The sequence below is a fragment of the Nothobranchius furzeri genome, chromosome 3 (genome assembly GCF_043380555.1).
Source record: "Nothobranchius furzeri strain GRZ-AD chromosome 3, NfurGRZ-RIMD1, whole genome shotgun sequence".
Taxonomy (NCBI): Eukaryota; Metazoa; Chordata; class Actinopteri; order Cyprinodontiformes; family Nothobranchiidae; genus Nothobranchius; species Nothobranchius furzeri.
This window is the reverse complement of record NC_091743.1, coordinates 52,460,979-52,483,003: the sequence shown is the minus strand read 5'-3', so window position 1 is coordinate 52,483,003 and position 22,025 is coordinate 52,460,979. Positions and strand designations below refer to the sequence as shown.

The following is a 22,025-nucleotide window of genomic DNA, read 5'->3' as shown; positions in this document are numbered from 1 at the left end:
TGGGAATGTGCATTGCCACAGTAAATGCTTCAACTTTAGGACAAGCTACCAGATCCCAAAATGAAAAAACACCATTTGAAGTTTCAGACAACAAAAGACGTTTGGATGTAGAAAACGGCAACTGGTGTTTAGTGCTCTCTCGTTTCCACTGGCAATGTGTGTTTCAGTTCTGGCGGACGTGGCCTAGGGATGATAGCCAACAGGATGGGTGAGTGTACCGTGTCCGTGTTTGCATTTTAAAGCTAGCTCGTTTAGCAGATTTGCTATTGCAGCTTTAATCTTCACAAAATATTTATAGCTATGTTAGAAAAAATGTTTTAAGCCATTTTATTTTGCGTATTAGCAATTGCAGCTTTAAAGCCAGCACTAGTTTATATTTCTCTATTGAAGTGGTACTCACTCCTGGTCCTGGAAAGTCGGTATTCAGCATATAATTACAGAATGTACAGTAATGTAAATACCCATGCAATGTGACATTTATGATCAAATACAATTTTATAGTATGATACTTGCATGAAGTGCATTGAAACATTTAAGATTAGAGTTGTTTTATGACAGCAGAAACACAGTTTCTAGTCACACTTAACATAACTGTTAGGTCATTTGTCTGGTCAGAACTAAGCTCTGTTTCTTCAAACTGAGGGTCTTCAAAGAACATGTAAAACATTTTTAGTTCACAGCATTTGTACAAGAAGTCCATTCCAAGCATGGGAACAATTTATTTTAAGTTTTCATTCAGCTCTGGGTGTGACTGTAAGTTAGTTTATTTAACCAACGATTTATTAAACATCATCATAAATGATTACAGAGAATGTTAGTAATTATCTTTTATTTGTAGGTATTTTAGACTTCAGAACATAATCCCTTTGCCTCACCCCCCTCAGGGGCACAAGTTGTCTATTACGAGTTAGAAGAAAAAAAAACACATTTCATCACTCCTCCAAATCTTTTAAAGTTTTAAGAGCTGTGATGTCAAAGTTCAATGATCTGCACAGTAAAATAATTAATGCAAAAGCTGGATGATTCTGTTTGACCTGCAAATGTGAATGAGCATGGTTAAATAATTTTATTTTGCAAAAAAAGAAGCTTCAAATCATAATTTGCATGAACTCCATAAAGATAGTTTTTAGTTCTGACCCTGCCATATTTTTGTTTGTCTGTTTTCCCTTTTTTGAAATGTAAAATCTCAAAGTCCTACTTACTTTCTCCTGTTCTTCCAACATTTTCTCCTTCATTGCCTGCAGGACTTTTTGGGTCAGATGTTCTGTACTCTCGGGGAGATTGTTGGATCACCAGCCAGTCGACTGGAAAAACCACTGGGGTGAGTAAGAGTTGAACGCAGTTTTCTCATTTCTCCTGACTTTAAGTGCGGTGACGAACCGTTTTTTGCACAAAAAATGAAAGCTTGAACTTTTTTTCTGATGCAGACATAATTAATTTGTTTACTGAAACACCCTAAAATCAGTCAAAATGGATGTGTTCAGATCCGATGGTTCAGATATACAATTTAGGAATTTGGTTTTATTTGCGCTGAGAAAAAATAATCTAATTCAGTAGCAACAGTAGCTGAGTCAGAAACAAAGAGAATGACACAAAGTGGAAAGGGGAGAGGATGAACTTCGGTGATTAAGACGGAGATGTGAGTAAATACATGGATCAAACAAAGTAAGATGAGGGGTGAGGAAGGAGACAGCACGTCTTCAGATGTTTTCCACAAATAATTATTATCATTAAAGAAAAGGGAGAAGAACAGAGCAAAATTACCCAAATTACAGCTGGTCTCTTCCGTCTGTGCCTTACATAAGCAGAACAGAGTATTAATGGGGACCCTGTGGTCTGTCTTTCTACATATGCCAAGCATCGTCATCTTCATCGTCGCTCTGCAGGACCATTGTTTGGATCAGGTGAAATCCATTCAGGGCTGCACCACCCTACACTGTGTAGTTTACTCATAACTAATTCACCTACTGAATTGTTTATTGATCACTGCAAATATTTGTATAGTTAATCTGAAGTGATTTAAGTAGGCTTTGTTTCAGTTTAATTCCAATGATTGATTTTTGTCTAATTATAACCTTATTACAGTCATGGGTTGTAATGCAAGCAGATAGGTATTTTATTTCAAATTCCATTTATGTGTTACAGAACCGTTTATTGAATGTCTCACAGCCACATTATACTACACCAGACTACTGGAAGGCTTGTGCTCCTCCAAAGCCTTTTAGTAGCAGTTTTGATCTTTTGAAGTGGACTTCTGTGAAAAGTTATGAACAATGAATATCTATGAATATTTTAGAAGAGTGTCTCATGGACTGCAACTGTTGTTGACAAACGGTGAACAAAACTGTAGAGCAATAAATGTGAGACAACTTTATGATGGGTTGAATATTTACGAAAGTGATTTGTCACTAATTCAGTTAAGTTCACTTAGACAGCACCAAATCACAAGAAGAGTCGTCTCAAGGCACTTTACACATTTATATATTAGTGCATTGAGTTTGGTTCGTTATGTCAGTTAGGTTCCTATGTGAGAAAATCCATCAGGTTGCATCGGGTCACTGACTTGTTTTGTCAGACTTTACAGCCATCCTCATACTAAGCAAGCATGTAGTGACTGTGGAGAGGAAAACTCCCTTTTAGCAGGAAGAAACCTCCAGAGGATCCTGGCTCAGTATGAGCAGCTATTCGCCACGACTCACTGGGGATGTCTGCTGATGGTCCCCTGCAGGAAGGTACAAATTGGAGGCATATTAAAGAACAATCTGGCGTCATGAACATCTAATAAAATTGTAAATGAAATAGTGACAAATTGCAAACAAGTAATGATGTAATTAAAAACTATCTAAACTCTTCAAACTGTGACGAGAAAAGTTGCATGCCATTTGCAAATAAAGTCGTCCAAATGTTACCATACCTCTTCATTTGTAGAACGCTCTCAATACAACCGACACTGCACATTAGTGAAATAGCAGTCATAAGTAGTCACACTGGTTATAAAAACATAAAAAAACAAGGAAGTTAAATCCAGTGTTTATTGATTTGCAGTTTAGACATAAACACACATATTGTATGTACCAATTAAGTGTGATGCTAAAAAAAGTTTAATTTCTTGTTGTTTTGTGTCAGATTTTATCACCAGCAGCCCAGCGAGATGATGGTCTGGGGTTTTTCCATGCCACAAAAATGTGTAATCATTTTACCTCTCATCCTTTTGTAGCTTAGAAATAAAGATTAATCTAAGTGTTAGCAAAAGATTTTTTCCCAAGTCTGGTCTAGTCATGTTCCATTATGTCCTGAGCAGGTCAGCCATTGGCTCTGCCAAGTTTAGGCTCGGCCAATCAAAGCACCTTGTTGGTAGAGAGACACTGAGTGGGCTTAGTACCATTACGGCAGAGCTTTTTAAAGCTTTTTTGGTAGCAGAACTACGACGGAGCAAAACAACAACGGTGGTGTCGGCTCAGGAACGCAGCTCATTTGAAATGGCTTTGGCATCACCTTTAGACAATTTATTTATTTTATTTAGTTTTTTTTTTTTTGGAGGATAAAACCTCTTGAGATGAAACATCTCGCTTTCGAGAAGGTCCTCCATCCATATAACATAAAAATTGAAAGTTAGCAAGACAACAAATAGCTGAAAAATAACCAAACAAAAATAAAAACATTAAAAATAAGAAAGAGAACTAAGATAAAAAAATGAAATATTACAGTTTGCTGAAAAACAAAACAAGTACAATTTAGAAAAGTTAGACTTGGATTTTCCTCTGAGACATGAGCCATAGGTTCCACCACCATGTCCGAGCTCTGTCTATGGGTTGTTGGCAGTCATAATTACATATATAAGATGGCTAATCAGTCTAGTCATTCTGCATGGTTTCTTCAGAATCATCTTAAGCCACTCATGAGTTTTATCCTGTTTCTTCTATTCTTTTCACCTAAATTGAAAAACCAAAGTAAATACTGATAATCTGATCTGACAAACGACAACAAAGCAATAGTCTTGTATGCAGATGGACAAATCTCCATATCATCTGAGTGTTGCATTGAAATCCCACAGCAGTGACATTGTGCTGAACAAGCTGAAAACAATATTTATTTTTCCTTCTTTATTAATTGGCTTGCAGCCAGCGCTCTCCATGAAGGTCCTCTCTATTGTTTTCATACATTTAGTGTTGTATTGTGAAAATTTACAAGAAGAGAATGCTGCCTTGTCTGTTGTGCAGCAGACACCTGTGTGGAAATGTACCGTGTAATAAATAACACGCAGGGTGTGTGGCTGTTTGCAGTTCACACCAAAATACTGACAACGTTTTCTTTAAATGCATGTTTAGTTGAGACTATCGACTTAAAGTGTGTTTAATGAAACAAACCAAGTAGATGTTGGGTCAGTGATGACTTAAAGCTTACAGAGCAGTGAATTATTATACCTAATGTGTGTGTGTGTGTGTGTGTGTGTGTGTGTGTGTGTGTGTGTGTGTGTGTGTGTGTGTGTGTCTGTGGTGGGGCTGCTATGATGCAGGCTTTGACAGGCACACCGCTAGTAAGGTTTGTCAGAGTTATGTAGCGGGCCATAAGGCATGCCTGTTTCTGTTTCTGACGTGTGTGTGTGTGTGTGTGCTCTCCTCTCCCTTGACGTTGGCTTTAGAAGATCCTAACAGTGAAACTAAATAAATGTGCCCCAAGCATCTGCATTCAGAGCATAAGCCTTGAGAACGTCATTACAAGTTTAGAATCAAACCGTTTCTTTCTGAGCTTAGAATTTATTTGTCATGGTGAGAAACAGAAACACGAGGTTTTCCAAAAAATTTCTTTTTAATTTGACTCTGCAGCTGAGAGATAACACTACTGCTTGCCAAATTGTATTCTCAGGACATTCTTTAATCATTATTTAAGGGCTGTAAGCAACGAATAGAAAATAAAATCCCCTCCCTCTCGGGTTGGAAACCTCTGTGGCCTAAATCTAAAACATAACTGCCATCTCAGCCTATATACATGTATGTAGGACAAGACCGCTCTTTAAATGCCGCTGTCGGTTTCTGCTTTTTTAGCTTGTTGCTGCTGATGACCCATCACATTTACCTGGTGTGTTTTCTGTTGGGCTGACACCATTTCATGAATCTGATGCTCTGATCCATTCAGTTCCCTTTCAGTTTGATTAATGAGTTACAGACACGCTGTGGATTTGTGTGTTTATGTGGATTTGAGAGGAAAAAATGTGGATCAGCAACTTCATGAGTTATACTCGAGAGGCTTTGTAGCACATTTGTTTGATCTTCTTCAGAGGAGGGTGTCACTGGGGTGGAGAAGCAGTAAATACACACATAAACACTCACCCACAAAGCGGTGAGAGATACACTCCCAGGAAGAGCTCGCCTGTGCGGGGATGAAGAATGAGTCATGTTTCAGAGGCAGAAAATTCAAAAGCATTTTTGGGCCATTCGTTTGTTTTTCTGACCACCTTTTCACCTGCTCATAAAAAAAAAAACATGAAACAGAATAAATCATCAGCTATGAAGCACACGTATAACCGCCTCCTACTGGGTAGGCAAACATCATTCATTACACAAAATCAAATGCATATGTGTGTGACGAAATGAATAACATGTAGCATTTAATGGTAATCATTCATAAAAGGTTTTATCATAATATATTATATTCTAATGTAATACAACGCATCCATCCATCCAACCATTTTTATCCGCTTATCTGGAGTTGGGTTGCAAGAGCAGTAGCCAAAGCAGCGAGGCCCAGACTTCCCCTTCCCCAGCCACTTGGGCCAGCTCCTCTGGGGGAATTCTACGGCATTCCCTGGCCAACTGAGAGATATCCCTACAGCGTGTCCTGGGTCTTCCCTTGGGTGTCCTCCCGGTTGTACGTGCCCGGAAAACTTCACTAGGCAGGCCTCCGGGAGGCATTCTAACTAGATCGCAGCGACTCCTCCTCTCGACGTGGAGGAGAAGCGGGTCTACTCTGAGCCCCTCCCGGATGACTGAGCTTCCCACCCTATCTCTAAGGGAGAGCCCAGCCACCCTGCGAAGAAAACTCTTTTTGGCCGCTTGCATCTGCGATCTTATTCTTTCGGTCACTACCCAAAGCTCGTGACTACAGGTGAGGGTAGTACAATACAATCTAGCCGTCTTTTTATTGCAACATACATAAATACAACACATTGAATGATTAATGCAATAAAATATAACTTAATGCCATGGAAGTATATACACCACCATATTAATTGATTTTATAATATGATGCAATGCACAACAATAACACACAATAAAATTATATACAGTACAATGTTGCTTATGAGATAAATAGAATATATATATATATATATATATATATATATATATATATATATATATATATAGTTATGCAGTACATCATGACACGATACGGCACAAACAGATTCACTATGATTCACATAACAGCATGGAGCAGAATATTTTACACTCTATGGGGATCAGATGAAATACAAAATGTAATATTGTAAATTTAACATAATACAAAAATGGTAAATGGCCTGTATTTGATATAGCGCCTTCTAGAGTCCTGGAACCCCTCAAGGCATTTTACAACACAATCAGTCATTCACCCATTCACACACACATTCACACCCTGATGGTGATGAGCTACAATGTAGCCACAGCTGCCCTGGGGCGCACTGACAGAGGCGAGGCTGCCGAGCACTGGCGCCACCGGTCCCTCCGACCACCACCAGCAGGCAATGTGGGTCAAGTGTCTTGCCCAAGGACACAACGACAGCGACAGACTGAGCGGGGCTCGAACCTGCAACCTTCCGATTAGGGGGCGAGCACTTAACTCCTGTGCCACCGTCGCCCACAAAATACAACGGATATAATATGTTTCATTATGATTAGATCTAAATGATGTGATACATCTGCATTTAATACAATACTATACATTTTACTTTCTTTCCCCCGCATTGAAATCTTTATGTCCCAAAAGCTTTTGAAAGAACATTTAAATGATTTATCATGCCTGGGATATGCTATAATAATAATAATCAAATGGTAAAAGAACAACTATATAATACTGAGTAAAGAAGAATAAAGAAATAAGTGGCCCTTTTCAGGTGCAGATCCTCCACTAGACGGCAGTAGACATGTAAAGGACTAGATAAAACAGCTTTTGGGTGAAAGTACTAATCCTAATCCAAAATATTTCATCCAAAATTTCTAAAATCCATTAAGGAATTAAACTAACATGCACATATTCTATCAGCTACAGAATAAATTACATTTAAAATACATTTAAAAAATCTAAAACATATTAATTCACAAACAATACAATCCTCTTAATGTACCAAGGCACATATTTGATGGGATTATTTGTTGGTTTCAAAGTAATTTGTCTACCAGTCTGCAGACACTCACATTCATTTTCAGATTTTGTCCTAAATGTGGTTTAAAACATATTTGAAGGCGTAAATACTGTTTATTTATGTCATGTTTTCCCCTTTTTGATGGCTCATTTTCATGGCTTTTGTCTTCCAGAAATTAATGTGCGTTTAGGGCAGAGCAGTAGGCACTGTGATTCTGATTATGGAAACAGCGCTTTTTGCTGTAAAGGCAGATAAAGTGACATTAATAAGCCATTAGAGCAGAAAGGACACAGGGAGCTGTAAAGAATATGTGTAATACGACTGATTAAAATTCTGCATATGATAATAAACACCTTTACTGTCACCTCTCTGAGCTCTTCATGCCTAAAATCAAGTCATAAACATCCATAGAAAACCTAATGGTCTACATTTGATATACAGGCATTTTTCTCAACTTTCACTTTTAGTTAAAGTTAAGCTCAATCTGTGAAGTTCTCCAATAACTTGAAATCATTACCGATCCTTTTATGCTGCACACAAAAGTAGCCTCAAACAAGCTTGATACAGCTAAAGAACCTGAAACTAACTATTTCACAAGAAAGATGAAACACATGAACCACCTTCCTCTTTTGTAAATAAGTCATTTTACATTTAAATCATCCAAATTTTTACACCATATGCTACATTTTAATGCATTGAACAGGTGATCAGCAAACTCCTCAAAGTCCTTGGCCACACAGAACATTACTAACAGGATATTAATAACAACCAGAAAAACACTATTAATTATGCCAAAAACAAACATAACACTTAATAAATAATACAGCTCACTATTTTCTGTAACGAAAATATGAGGGATGCTGCAGAACTGTCATGAAATGCCTTTTTTTTATAACATTGTGCTTTCTTAGCCTTATAGTAACAACCTACATATAACAAGATAAACCAAGAAAAAAGAAATCTGAGACTTCTGCAAAACAACTTTTAAAAAATATAATATTAAATGTGAAACCAGCTTTTCCATTATTGTAGATGTAGTCTCACCGGACTAGGGGTACTCTGCAGACTCAAACACTGGGAAACAGAATTAATTAGACCTGCACTTTGCCTCTTGAAATGCTGCTATAATAAGAACAAATAGTGTATTCAGCTATTCCCCTTAGATATTTACAACATCACATTTATTTAATTGAAGAAGTTATGAGTTCAGAGTTTGCTCTCTCATCGATCTTCTGCTAAAGCTTCGGTTCTCACCAGAAAACGATGGACTAGATTATAAAAATGGATTGTTATTGCAGCATCATTATACACATGTCAGTATTAAAGCAAACTTCATGCACTACTTTTATATAGATTATATATTAAATGTATTAATATTCTATTCTGTTCTATTAAATGTGTCCAATCTGATCTCATTTTCTGCACACATCTAGTTTAGATTATTGAGGCTACAATGCTTAAACACAATGAACATGTTTTAGGAATGACTGAACCAAAAGAGAATGTTGTGGTGCATGGTCTCTCAGTAAGATACACCAATGAGCCCTTAGATCATGAGGCCATGCTCCTCTACCGGGAACGTGTGGATTGCCGCTGGTTTGGAATTGAGCTGGAGGAAGTTGCTGGGCAGAGAAAGGTCTGGGGATCTATGATTACGTTGTTGCTCATGACATCTGGTTCCAGATATGCAGCAGAAGACTGATGAAATGTTGCAGTAACACAGTGCATTCTAACACCATGCGGCCTTACTCGAGAAGACCTCAAGTTAAAAAATACACCATAAAACGAATTGTAAACCAATCATGAACCTTGAAAATTCAAGGTTCTACGAGAATGCTGACTAATGCATTCACTCCACTGTGGCTCAAACCAAAAGGTTGTAAACAACATTTGATTGGAGTCAGTTTCCCTGGCAACATCATCAGCTGTCCTTCCCTTTCACTGTAAGGAGTACAAGCCAGCTGTGGTTAAGATCCTATAATGTTATTCTGACTACGTCATTGGATAAAAAAGTTGCTGAACTGACTGTAGGTTGTTCTGATTATCACAAATAAAAGGGTAAAAACAGGAACAAGCAAAATGCGCCTGCTGTCTTCCTCAGAAATGTCACTTGATGTTGATGTGACGAGTCTGTCAGCTGACTTTTGCAGCAGAGAAAGGCCACTCCCCTCCACTGTCAGTTGCCTCCCTAGGGACCACGTTCCATGTGTGGGTCAAGTTCAATGTCCCCTCATTGCTGACAGACACGTCACATCGACATCAAGTGTCACTTCCGAGGAAGACAGCAGACGCTGTCGAAGCATGTTAAGGTAAATAACAACCTTGATTTATTGAACATTATAGTACTAATTAAAGCGTTATTCTTTATTTAAGCAGGAAAAAAGCACAGATCTAGAAAACCATGAAGCAATAAAACAGCTTCACTTTGTGGATAATCTTAAAGACCATTCAGAAAAATATTGTTAATGTAAGGTACACTTTTTAACATTTACAGTAGAAAAACTGTGTGTGTGTGTGTGTGTGTGTGTGTGTGTGTGTGTGTGTGTGTGTGTGTATGTGTGTGTGTGTGTGTGTGTGTGTGTGTGTGTGTGTGTGTGTGTGTGTGTGTGTGTGAGAGAGAGTGTGTGTGTGTGTGTGTGTGTGTGTGAGAGAGAGTGTGTGTGTGTGTGTGTGTGTGTATGTGTATGTGTGTGTGCGTGTGTTTGTGTGCATTTTTACGTATGTGTATGTGTGTGAGCGCTTGCATGTGTGAGTGTGTGTTTGCATGCACAAATGCATGCGTGTGTGTGTGTGTGTTTTATGCATGTGTGTGTGTGTGTGTGTGTGTGTGTGCAACAGAGAGAAAGAGAACCCAGCTGCCAAACAAGACATTTGTTTCATCTGAACATCAAAGTCTCTTTGCTCTTTTATGACTGCTTCAGGTTGTACAGTACCTTCTGTCAAGACTCAAATGCATTAAGCTGAGTGCTACATGTGTTACATAATCCAAATGGATTTCCTCTTTGTAATAGTGTAAATTATGAGGGTGTTTATCTACATGTTTAATAACATCTATGCATCAACCCCTCATGTAAACTGACCTATTTGTTGAGTAAACATCAAGAGAACTAGCTGAAAATCAAAATTGCTGGAAAAATCATTCATCGTCTCTCAGAACATGTGAGGAAATCAGTCAGAGAACCAGTTGAATTAATGCACAGTATTATTCTTTTGTGGTGTTACAATAGCCTGATCAAAGCTGCTTTTATAACCTTAATTTTGTTTCAATTAACTTCTTTTTTGGGCCTAATTGCCATTTTCATTCAATGTGTTTTAAGTGAGTCATTTGAACATCTCTTTATTCCCTGTTCTCAGTGATTATTGTGAATTTACAACAGTTCATCTCTGGCTCTTTTTCAGAACCTTAACTTTTCTAACACAGGATGAACACGCAGCTTTTCTCTCTCACTTGATCTATTCGAGCACAGCTGGACTGCAGCAAATCCTTCAGCTAAAACTTTTTTTATTAAACTTGTCTCAATATCACCTTATATTGCTGGGCCAGTAGGAGCTGGAGGCAGACTCAAAGAGACCAACAGCCAATGAGCACCATGTTGAAAGTCTCAATGTGTCGTGTTCAGCTTGAATCAGCAACATGCATAAACATTGGCCCACGACAACACGGTGCTGATGGAGTGATGGAGCTGTAGCCATGACCAAAACTGGCTTATTTTATTTTAAATTCTTGAGGACTGAGTCACACCCTATGTCATGGACATGCTGCTGTCATGGTCCACTAAGAACACTGTTGCACAATCCTGCTTTAGAGATGAAAAACCAAGACAACCCCATTGGCCCCACCCACAAGTGGTGAGCCTGTGGGAAGGGGGATCCATGTCTCCTCTTTGGGCTATGCCTGGCTGGGCTTCATGCGCGACAGCCCAACCACCAGGCGGTGAGAATCAGCTCCTCTAAATCTGAAACCGTGGTCTTGAGTCAGGGAGGAGGCCCTGCCTCAAGTGGAAGAGTTAAAGTATTTGGGGACTTGTTCACAAGTGAGGGAAAAATGGAGCACAAGATCGACAGGCGGATTGGTGCTGCATCTGCAGGGATGCGGGAATTGTACCGGTCTGTCGTGGTTAAGAGAGAACTGAGCCGGAAGGCAAAGCTCTCGAATTCACCAGTCAGTCTACATACCCTCACCTATGGTTATGAGCTTTGGGTAGAATGAGACCGAAAGAACTAGATCGTGGATACAAGCTGCCAAAAATGAGTTTTCTTCACAGAGATAGGGTGTGAAGCTCAGTAATTTGGGAGGGGCTTGGAGTAGATCTGCTGCTCCTCCACATCAAGAGGAGCCAGAGGTGGCTAGATAGGATGCCTCCTGGACACCTCCCTGGTGAGATTTTCCACGCACATCCAACCAGGAGAAGACCTAAAGGGAGACCCAGGACATGCTGGAAGGACCATGTCTCTCAGCTAGCCAGGGAACACTGAGGGGATTCCCCCAGAAGATCTGGCATGCGTGGCTGGGGAGAGGGAAGTCTGGGTCTCCCTCTGCTTAGGCTGCTGCCTGTGTGACCTGACTCCAGATAAGTGGCTGAAAATGGATGGAAAAATTAATTTATATCATTTTTAATTTCAACGTTTACAAATGACAAAACATGCTGGGAAATTTGTTGCTCCAATCAGCTTATTTGTCATTATAAACACCATCACTGAAGAACCAAGTTCCAGTTTAGCTAACTTTTCAGTGGATCAGGATCTATCATGTGTGGTCAGGAGCCCACATTTGTAATATCTGCCCAAAGACCTCCCCAGCCCCTTGTCTCCACATTCTGACGGAGTTTGTCTGTTTGAAAGGGTCCTTAAGAACTGACAGGGCCAGGCTCGATGACATGGCATTTACGATCAAACTGACAAGACAAAATCTAATTTTAATCTTGCTTTGGAGGAGGAAAGTACCTTTTATCTCTCCCTTCTGAGCCATAATTATTTCAGCAGGCTGTTGTTGGTCAGTTTAATGTCTGCTTGAGCACTTTTGTGGCTCAGTGATGAAGGGAAAAAATGGCTTTTCTGCAGTTAGAGAGAGCGCCATCTCAATATGAGTGGAAACTATGGGCCATTATACTACCATAAATAATGAGCCTTCAATTATCCAAACACCCCACCAGATAATTTAGCGTCTGGTTGGTGTTCACTTCTAATACGACTGCAGAAACACTGCGATATAAAAGAGAAATCAATCGTTCTCATTGTGTCTCAGGGTGTTTGCATGGTCATTTGCTGGTTTACGTGAACTGCTAGAGAGAGAAAATAAAGCTGAATGCAACCTTACAGCTAATGGTTCACGTCAGTCTCTTCTATGTTCCTTAGAACAAACGGAATTAGATTTAATTCAATTTTGAGAATTTTTATCAGTGAGTAATTAAGCATCTGGACATGGACATAATTTCATTACCATCAGCTGATATCGATGCGCTCTCACACAAGACTGAGCACAGTTAGAAAAAGCCGTTAATGTTCTTTCTTTCCTTGAAACAGACCAATGTGGAAGCTAAAGTCTAACCAACTTCTATGTTACATCATTCAGAACAGTAATGGCGCTTACACATTAGGGTCAGTTTGGCTGGGGGAGGATAGCGTCAGTTCGGTCTCATACGGGCAGTGTGGTGTTCACGTGTAGGTCCAAAGGAGTTTTCAGGAATGCGGAAATCCTTGAGCAAGTGGACGAAGTTTAAGATGCGCTGGAAAATCTGTTGATGTCCTCCATACTAAGATTGTTGTTGAAAAAATTAAATTGACATACCTGGCACTGCGGTCTGATTCCAGCATGTTTCCTGCATGTTTGAGATTATGAATACAGCTGATTTGTTTAAGTTAATGAATAATTACTCACCCTTCTAGACACTGAGAAAGGCAATTTCAGCTGTTGGATTGAGATGCTAAAAAGACAAACGCACAGCGACGAGAAAGGTTTTGGTTTTACAAACGTACACTAGGGGGTGCTAAAAGCAAGCCAAAACTGCAGAATCCCCTTTAATGTCTGAGGTTGTTTATTTATTTTATTTATTTTTTTGGTCAGACTGAATTTATACCCGAAAATAAAACACTTCCTTTAAGTGAAACTGACAAAACATGCCTACAAAACCATCTTAGGCAAGTTAATTGTAGTAATGGCTATGGTAGTCGTTAAGGCATGCAGCCCAGAACTCTAACCACTGGACTACCAAGTCTGTTATGTTACACCAGTCGCCTAAGCCGCATATCCTATGCTGGCCAGGGGAGACCTGCTTCAGACCAGAGAATAGCTTTTGGGAGAGGAGCAAAGCCTGGCGAGACTAGTTTCCATTGAGTAAAGTGCAAAATTTGTAGCTGAAACAGGAAAATGCATGAATGGAGCCAGAAATGAAATAGTATCACACCGTAAAAAACTCCAAAAAGTGGATTTTCCATTTTATGGCCTCTTTAAATAAGTGCTGCCACAAACTGGGTATAACTTCCAAATGTCAAACCCATTTTTGAACTACACTTTCAACCAACAAAAAATCTTCTGAGTTGCAAAACCAAAACTTTATTCATGCAACACAGCTTACCACATAACAACAAGGACACCACGGGGATTTACAAAGTGCATCATTTGACACAATTGAAGACTAACTGATGTTTTTCTCTTTATCTCAATTGATTGGGAATGTTTGAGCCAAACCCAAAGTCCCATTCTTTCAAAGCACTGCCTGCAGCAGCACAACTAGACGTCCTGGAGACAAACAGCGCTTTCCAGCTTCTGCTCAAACAGCAGCTCATAAAGGCAACGGACATTAATGGCTCCATCAGGGGCACAACAATGATGACAAGTGGTCACAATCACTTCAGTTTCCCCTCCCTGCATCACTCAGCCACAGATGTGTAATTTGACTTTCCGTCTTCTTGTAATCGCAGTAAGCAACTTCAGGGTTTCATTTCTGCACAACAGTGCTGAAGGCTCAGCCATGTTATTTGTGATCAGTGGTGACAGGCTGAGGCAATAAAGATACAGTAGCATTAAATCAAAAGAAAACTGAAGATAAATTGAAAAACGATGAGGCTATGTGGAGGAAGTTTGTTTGATCATGCGTGGCTGTTTAACGCTTCAGTATTCCTTACATGTCAGTGGAGATTGCTGTTGCACGGTAGGGAAATGCAGGGAAAGTATTTCAATGTCAGTAAAGGCATGTCACGTTGAGGAGGAGGAGGAGGAGGATTGACCCAAAATGCAGAACACCAGAATCACTCATTGCAGGAGCAGTCGCATAAATGAAAATTCCTTTATTTTGGATGATGAGTGAGTTCCAAAGGGGCAGGAAGCCAAGCCTAAAATCAGTAACCCGACCGACAAAAACAAACGGCTCCTTGATGAGCAAAACCTAGAGTTTCACGAGGGGGAACAGAACAACACTGATAACGACAATGGACCAACAAACACTGAGGCCTAGTCCACACGTAGCCGGGTTTTTAAAAAACAAATATCCACCCCTCCAATAACTTGCATCCACACCACCTCGTTTTAAAAAAATAATTCCCGTACCCGGATAAATACGTTGTTAAGGACATGCCAGACCTGTAGGCGGCAGTACTTCCCCCGTTCTTAACCTCGTCCTTCGTCTGTGGTCTTCCGCAAGGAGCAGTAATTCCGCTTGCAAAAACAAACAAGCAAAAAGCGCTTGGACGATTGATAAAGCGAGCGCAGCTCTGAGGGCTTCCATGCTGTCGGCTAGTGTAAACACAGGTCGCACACGTGATGTCAGCATTTTTTGTCGTGGAAAGTGACGTTGCGGACCTTAAAACTCTGGTTTTGTCTGTCCACACGCAGACACCCAAAACGGAGAAAACGCAGATCTTCACTTTGGCCGGAGTTTTTAAAAAGATCCGTTTTCATGTGAAAAAACTCCGTTTTTGTGTGATGACAGGCCAAAACGTAGAAAAATATCTACGTTTTGGCAGATCCCCGGCTACGTGTGGACAGGGCCTCAGAGACAAGACAGGGTTTTATACACAGGGGCTGGGTGATTAAGGGAATTGGGCACAGGTGAGATTGATAACTGAGAGGTGGAGCAGAACAGGGCTGGTGAGGAAACCAGACCTAAAATCTGTAAGACAAAGCTACCGAACGTAAATAAACCTAAACACTGTAGAAATAAGACTCAAGATAAATAAACTAATGACCTCAGAGTGACAGAACTAATTATACTGGAAGGCAGGAGAGGATCATACTTAACTGGGGAAGGAACACAATACACTAAAGGGAGATATGAACTAGATCATCTAAAATAACAGAAAACTAACGATAAGTGAGTGACTAGAGGGAAACCTGGAGAAGCTAGGAACCAAAAGGGACACAGAAGATTAGAGGACACATGAGGGGAACCTGGAGGGGGCTGGGGACCACAGGGACACAGAACATGACAAGGCATCTATTCAGAGGCAGGGCAGCTATAGCTGAATAAAAAGACAAACCGAGTGTGACACCACAGCCACCGTTTCAAGTTGTTCTCCTGGATGAAGTGACACCTACTGTGGGACATCAGCACCCAAAGGAACATCTGATCTGAGACTTTACTTGCAAAGCATTAAGCCATGGTGATTGCTGCTTGTTAAATGTTTATTCTTTCTAAAAGCAAACTGTTTAATGTGCAATGATATTTAAAGTATTGTATTTTGCCGAAGCAAATGAGTCTTTACAAACACAAAAGACTTTTAGAACTTTTATCAGAATCAATTTTGGAAGTACCAGCTGTATTACTTCTGCTTGTTTTGAGTCTCTGTTCCTCTTTAAACCCATTTTGTTTGTTGAGTAGAAAGCAGCTGTAATGACCAACACCTCAGCTGGCTGTTTGAGTTCCAGGTTATTTTGCACAGGGTTGTTGGAGGTAAGGGATGCCCATTGTAGCTGGCAAGTTTGAACTCTAAACATTTTTTTTTGCCAATTTGCTATTAAACCCAAGTTTAGTGACTGCATTTAATGCAATCCTGTATGTTTTGCATGTAATCTTAGTCAGGTGTCCATGTATTAGTGGTAAATGTAACGGAATGTAAATTAACATAAATATTTACCTGCTTATGTCTCGGCCCGGCCACTCCAGTCATCACAGGATCGTCGGCTAGCAGTGCCTACACCACGCTCAGGACAATCCAGACTTCTCATGCATCGTTCCACAAATGTGGAATGACCTACCAAGCACTACCAGAACAGGGGCTTCCTTTTCAATTTTCAAGAAACTCCTGAAGACCCTGCTCTTCAGAGAGCATCTTCTTAACTAGCACCCTCCCTGCACCCGTCCCCCTCTCTACTGTCCACTCCTTGTTCCCTCCTCTCCATGATTGATGTCAAGTTGTTGTTGTTATTGTTGTTGTTAGCCTCAAGGGCAACATGCCGATTATCACTTGTAAGTCACTTTGGACAAAAGCGTCGGCTAAATACATAAACAGACATAAACATTTATTTATTTTATGGTAGAACAATGTTCTTTTCAATTCAATTCAGTTTATTTCTGTAACCCCAAATCACAGCAAGTCATCTCAAGGCACTTCACAAATTACCTACTTATTGAGTTCAGTTCATTATGCCAATTAGTTCCTATGTAAGAAAACCCAGCAGATTGCATAGAGTCACTGGCTTGTTGTGTCAGAGACTTTACAGCAAGCATGTAGCAACAGTGGAGAGGAAAACTCCCCATCAACAGGAAGAACCCTCCAATAGACCCTGGCTCAGCAGGAGCAGCCATCCACCATGACTCACTGGGGGTTTGAGAAGACGGAGTAGGCACACACACACACACACACACACACACACACACACACACACACACACACACACACACACACACACACACTATTGTGGTTGCTGCCTCTTTACCCTGGGAGCAAGAGTTGTGGATCCAAATTGGCGCCATCTTCTGCTGTCCGGACTCCTTCAACAGGACGAAGGCACACCCAGAATGGGTTTCCGCTCCTCATCCTCCCCTCAGAAGAAACAGCCACACCTGATTTGTTGATTACCACCTGAGTGTAAAAATGGCAGAGTTGCCAGCAGCACAGGGGGGATAAGATCTGTGTCGTCTCTCGAGGTCACGAGTAAGTTTACTACAGCTAATACCTCACACAGATTCATGATTCCACAGCTCATATAATGTGTTACAACTTCAATGCCATCAGTATAGTTACAGCGCCCAATGATGTCCTCTGTGTTTCTTCCTTTTGTGCATCTTAACCTCTCAGGTTTATATTTAACTATGAGATGTAGCTCATAGTCATGAGTGTGAGTTTGTAGCTCATGGTCATCTCTGTGTGTGTGTGCGTGTGTGTGTGTGTGTGTGTGTGTGTGTGTGTGCGTGTGTGTGTGTGTGTGTGTGTGTGTGTGTGTGTGTGTGTGTGTGTGTGTGTGTGTGACACATAGCTCATGGTTTCAGATGCTTGTGTCAGCAAAACACTCTTCATGCTTGATTTTCCACATGGATTCAGTAACACGCACTGGCACCTGTGAGTCACAGGTCTCAATCACGATGCTGTCCAGCTCTGCCTGGTGGTGCAGACCTCGTTTGGATCAGCTCGGTGATAGCAGCCAAGGAGATTAGAGGAATTTCTCGTGCTTCAGGCAGATTCTCCATTTCCACCGCCTGCCTCACGGATCACTGTCCTATCCTAAAGACAGTCGAGCTAATCCTGTCTCCAGTGGCAGTTGTTGTTAGCAAACCAGAGAGAACTCTGGTGTCATGACAGAGCTCTGTGTTGTGTTTGGACAACCTCCAAAACACCCCGTCTTCAAAAAACAGTTTTAATTACCAGTCTGTTCCGCTTGCATAGTGAAGTATTTGCTCTAAATATTAGTTTTCTTTACATTTTGGCCCTAATCTGATCCCCGTTCCATGAAAGGACGAACATCTTAACCTCATCTGTTCTGACTTTCCAGAGCACGATTGAAACTAGAAGAGTTTGTTTCTCTCTGCAGGCTGAATGCCTGTCTATCTGACTTTTCTGCTTTACCTCTGTTTCCCACTAAACTCACCTGTCATAAAACCACACATCTCTTTTTGATGTGTTTACCTGCAACTCGTCTCCTACACTTTATTGACCTTTGCTCTATTGTGGCTTTATATACCTTTGTGAGATATGCAGATGCAGCGGTTGGGGGTTTGCTGCTGCTGCAGAGGTGGCTTGAGTCGATAGCATCTCTGTGTGACATTTTTTGTGTGCATGGATGTTTGCCACCTCTGGATGAAAAACGTGCTGCTCATTAATTTCATTTTGAGCTTTGTGAACATTGGATTCTTTTAAATTTCCAGCTGTCCATCTGCTCATAGAATTTAACATGTCTCAGGTGTAAACGTGGGTTTCAAGTTCAGAAATCTTAATCTCTGTCAGGTGCTTTGTTAACTACTGTTACCATGGTGACTGGGTTTTTTCCACTAGATACTCAGATAATCATCTCTTACCTGGGTACCGTCCTTTTTGTTAGAAGTCTGTTATTAATCTATTAGATATTGATGCTAAATATTTTTAATCTTCTTTTCTTTTGTTATTGATAAAAATTTACCCATTCACTCAGCAGTGCAAAAGCGGCAAATGTTGAGGACTATGCATAAGATGTGTGTCAGATTTCTCCCCCGGTGAGCTGATTGCCATCATTACATAAATCCAGCAGCAACCCTGGCTTATTCCTAATTAATTGACCATTGCAGCTCCATCACCACTTCCCTCAGTGACTCAGAGACATAAGAGCAGCAGGTTGACATCTCACATAAACCACACTGAAATGACCGGAAGGCATCTCGATCCTAGCTTGCATTGTTCTGTGAGAGGAGCTTTCAACACGTAAGTGGGAATGGCTGTACAACCCAACAATCAGAAAAGCCCCCGATGCTTTTTGAAAATGTTTCACCATGGAATTCAGTACAAATGTCCAAACCATGCAAACTGGTCTAATTCCACCTCTAACGGTAAATGTTCGTCTTGTTTATAAAAATGTATCAGGTCACCGATCCTTTCTCTTGGGAGACTCCTTATAGCAGCTCTTAACCTTTTCTACTTGAGGCAGCATCTCTGTCTTTATCCACAATGGGATAATTATAGTGTTAAGCTTAAGTCAAGAATAAAAAGGAAAAATCTTTGAATCACTAAATTTCTGAATTTTAGAAAATATAATTTTTTTTGGCTAAAGCAGCAATTTGGTGTTTTCCCCCTTTTGGGGATAATGTATGATTTTTTTTTTTTAGGAAAAATACACAAATAAAAAATATATGTATGTATGTAAATTCCTATCTCATCCTTCCAAATTTCTGGACTGAGATGTCTGATTGTTCTCCTGCGATGTGCTTTAGCCATTCCTCTGTTCTGGGGCCAACTGATGAGTTCACTTTCCAGTCATTTCTCAAGTTCTTCTTTGAGACCCTGGTACTTCTCTAGTTTCTCATGTTCCTTTTCCTGATGTTGCCATCACTTGGTGTTGCCACAACAACCACGACGGCTTTCCTCTGTTGTTTGTCCGCCATAATGTCAGGTTTGTCATGTTCTGTGTCCCTTTGTTCCCCAGCCCTCCAGTTCCCACTCCAGGTTCTCCTTTTGTGTTTCATGGCGCCCTCATGTGTCCTTTGTCTGCGTCTTTCCCCATGTGTCTCCTAATGTTTCTCCATCCCTCTCTGGATTCCCTTTTGTGTTCTCTTAGCGCCCTCATGTGTCCTTTGTCTGCATCTCTGTTGTGTGTCTTAAGTTATAGCCACAGCCTCTTGTTCCCCAGTTCATAGTTTGTGTGTCTCAGTATGTGTATGTGTTTGTGTGAGTCCTTCCCTTAGTCTTTAGGTTTAGTTTTGTGTTTTACATAGTGTTAGGTTTATCTGCCCTCCACTGGTTCTCTTCCCCATCCAGATAATTGTTGTCACCTGCCTTCCCTCCAGCCTCACTCCACACACCTGCTTCCTGTTCCCTAATTGCTCCTCCCTGTCTATATAAGCCCTCCTTGTCTCTGTGTTCTTGTCGGTCCATTAATGTTTGCTTGTTGTTCTTGTCAGCCTCGTCTCGTTCCTGTTCCTAGCTTCTAGTGATTCCAGTGTTTTCCAGTGTTTCTAGTTCTCTGAAGTTTTTGATTACTCAGTTTAGATTTCTGGATTTTTTGGTTTGGGCTCCCTGCTTCTTGGACTACTCCTAATAAAGGATTTTATTTTCATCATCCACCTCCTGCCTCGTTCATCTGGGGTTCTGCATCTTGGGTCCTAACCTCCTGCTCCTAAATCGTGACAGAATGGACCGACCCACACAGGACCCAGCGGGAACTCCAGGTACACAGGAGATCTATTACGATGGTGATCCAGACCTTTGTGTGGAGTTCATTCGGAACTGTGCCCGTTGTTTGGACTTGAAATCCTCAGAGTTCGACAAGGTGTCGTATATGGTGCTTTGGTTGAGGGGTAAGGCCTTGCAGTGGGTTGCTGACCACTTTGACATAGAGGATCTTAGGGCGGTGTCGTTTTGGGACTTTGCTGCATTGCTCCTCCGCACTTTTGGCCGAGATCCTCCTCCACTAGTCGCTCATGCCACCTCAGCATCTCAGATGGGTTACACCGCCACACCCTCACCAGGTCCTGACAGCGCCACCACTTACTCTCCGGTGGGCTGTCATTCCTCCTCAATTCCTGCCAGTGTCCTCTCCATACCTCAGCTGAGCCAAGGAAAACCACGCCGACGACGCCGCAACCCTCCTGCTCCGGCGGTGGTCCCGGTGGACGCATCGCCTCCTGCTCCAGCGGTGGTCCCGGTGGACGCATCGCCTCCTGCTCCGGCGGTGGTCCCGGTGGACGCATCGCGTCCTGCTCCGGCGGTGGTCCCGGTGGACGCATCGCGTCCTGCTCCGGCGGTGGTCCCGAGGGTCGCATCGCGTCCTGCTCCAGCGGTGGTCCCGAGGGTCGCATCGCGTCCTGCTCCAGCGGTGGTCCCGAGGGTCGCATCGCGTCCTGCTTTGACTGATGAGGTCCAAGAGGTCCCGGTCCCGGCCCAGCCTGTCCAAGAGGCTCCGGTCCAGCCCATCCATCTGGACCCGAAGTCGATGGTGGTCAACGGCTCTTCCTGTTCCGAAGTCGACGCCCCTTCCTGTTCCGAAGTCGACGCCCCTTCCTGTTCCGAAGTCGTCGCATCTGATGACGACATGTCCAAAGTCGTCGCCTCTGATGACGACATGTCCAAAGTCATCGCCTCTGACGTCCCCTCTGACGACGTCGCCGCCGCCTCTGATGACGACATGTCCAAAGTCGTCGCCTCTGATGACGACATGTCCAAAGTCGTCGCCTCTGATGACGACATGTCCAAAGTCATCGCCTCTGATGACGTCCCCTCTGACGACGTCGCCGCCGCCTCTGATGACGTCCCCTCTGACGACGTCGCCGCCGCCTCTGATGACGTCCCCTCTGGCGACGTCGCCGCCGCCCCTGATGACGTCGCCGCCCCTGATGACGTCGCCGCCCCTGATGACGTCGCCTCCCCTGATGACGTCGCCTCCCCTGATGACGTCGCCTCCCCTGATGACGTCGCCTCCCCTGATGACGCCGCCTCCCCTGATGACGCCGCCTCCCCTGATGACGCCGCCTCCCCTGATGACGCCGCCTCCCCTGATGACGCCGGCTCCCCTGATGACGCCGGCTCCCCTGATGTCGCCTCCCCTGATGTCGTCGCCTCCCCTGAT

The 22,025-nt window shown here is 42.0% G+C and overlaps 1 protein-coding gene across 5 annotated transcripts in view; it reads left to right on the top strand.

Annotated features, from left to right (window-relative positions):
• cpne5b (copine Vb) overlaps positions 1-22,025 on the top strand; it is a 168,811-nt gene that overhangs the window by 68,426 nt on the left and 78,360 nt on the right. For all 5 annotated transcript variants that reach the window (XR_011520115.1, XM_070549328.1, XM_054750524.2 and 2 more), the window contains one exon: positions 1,245-1,321. Coding sequence is in view for 4 of the 5 variants with exons in the window: in XM_070549328.1 (XP_070405429.1) it covers positions 1,245-1,321 (77 nt within the window). In the remaining variant the exon portion in view is untranslated. The remainder of the gene's footprint in view (positions 1-1,244; positions 1,322-22,025) is intronic.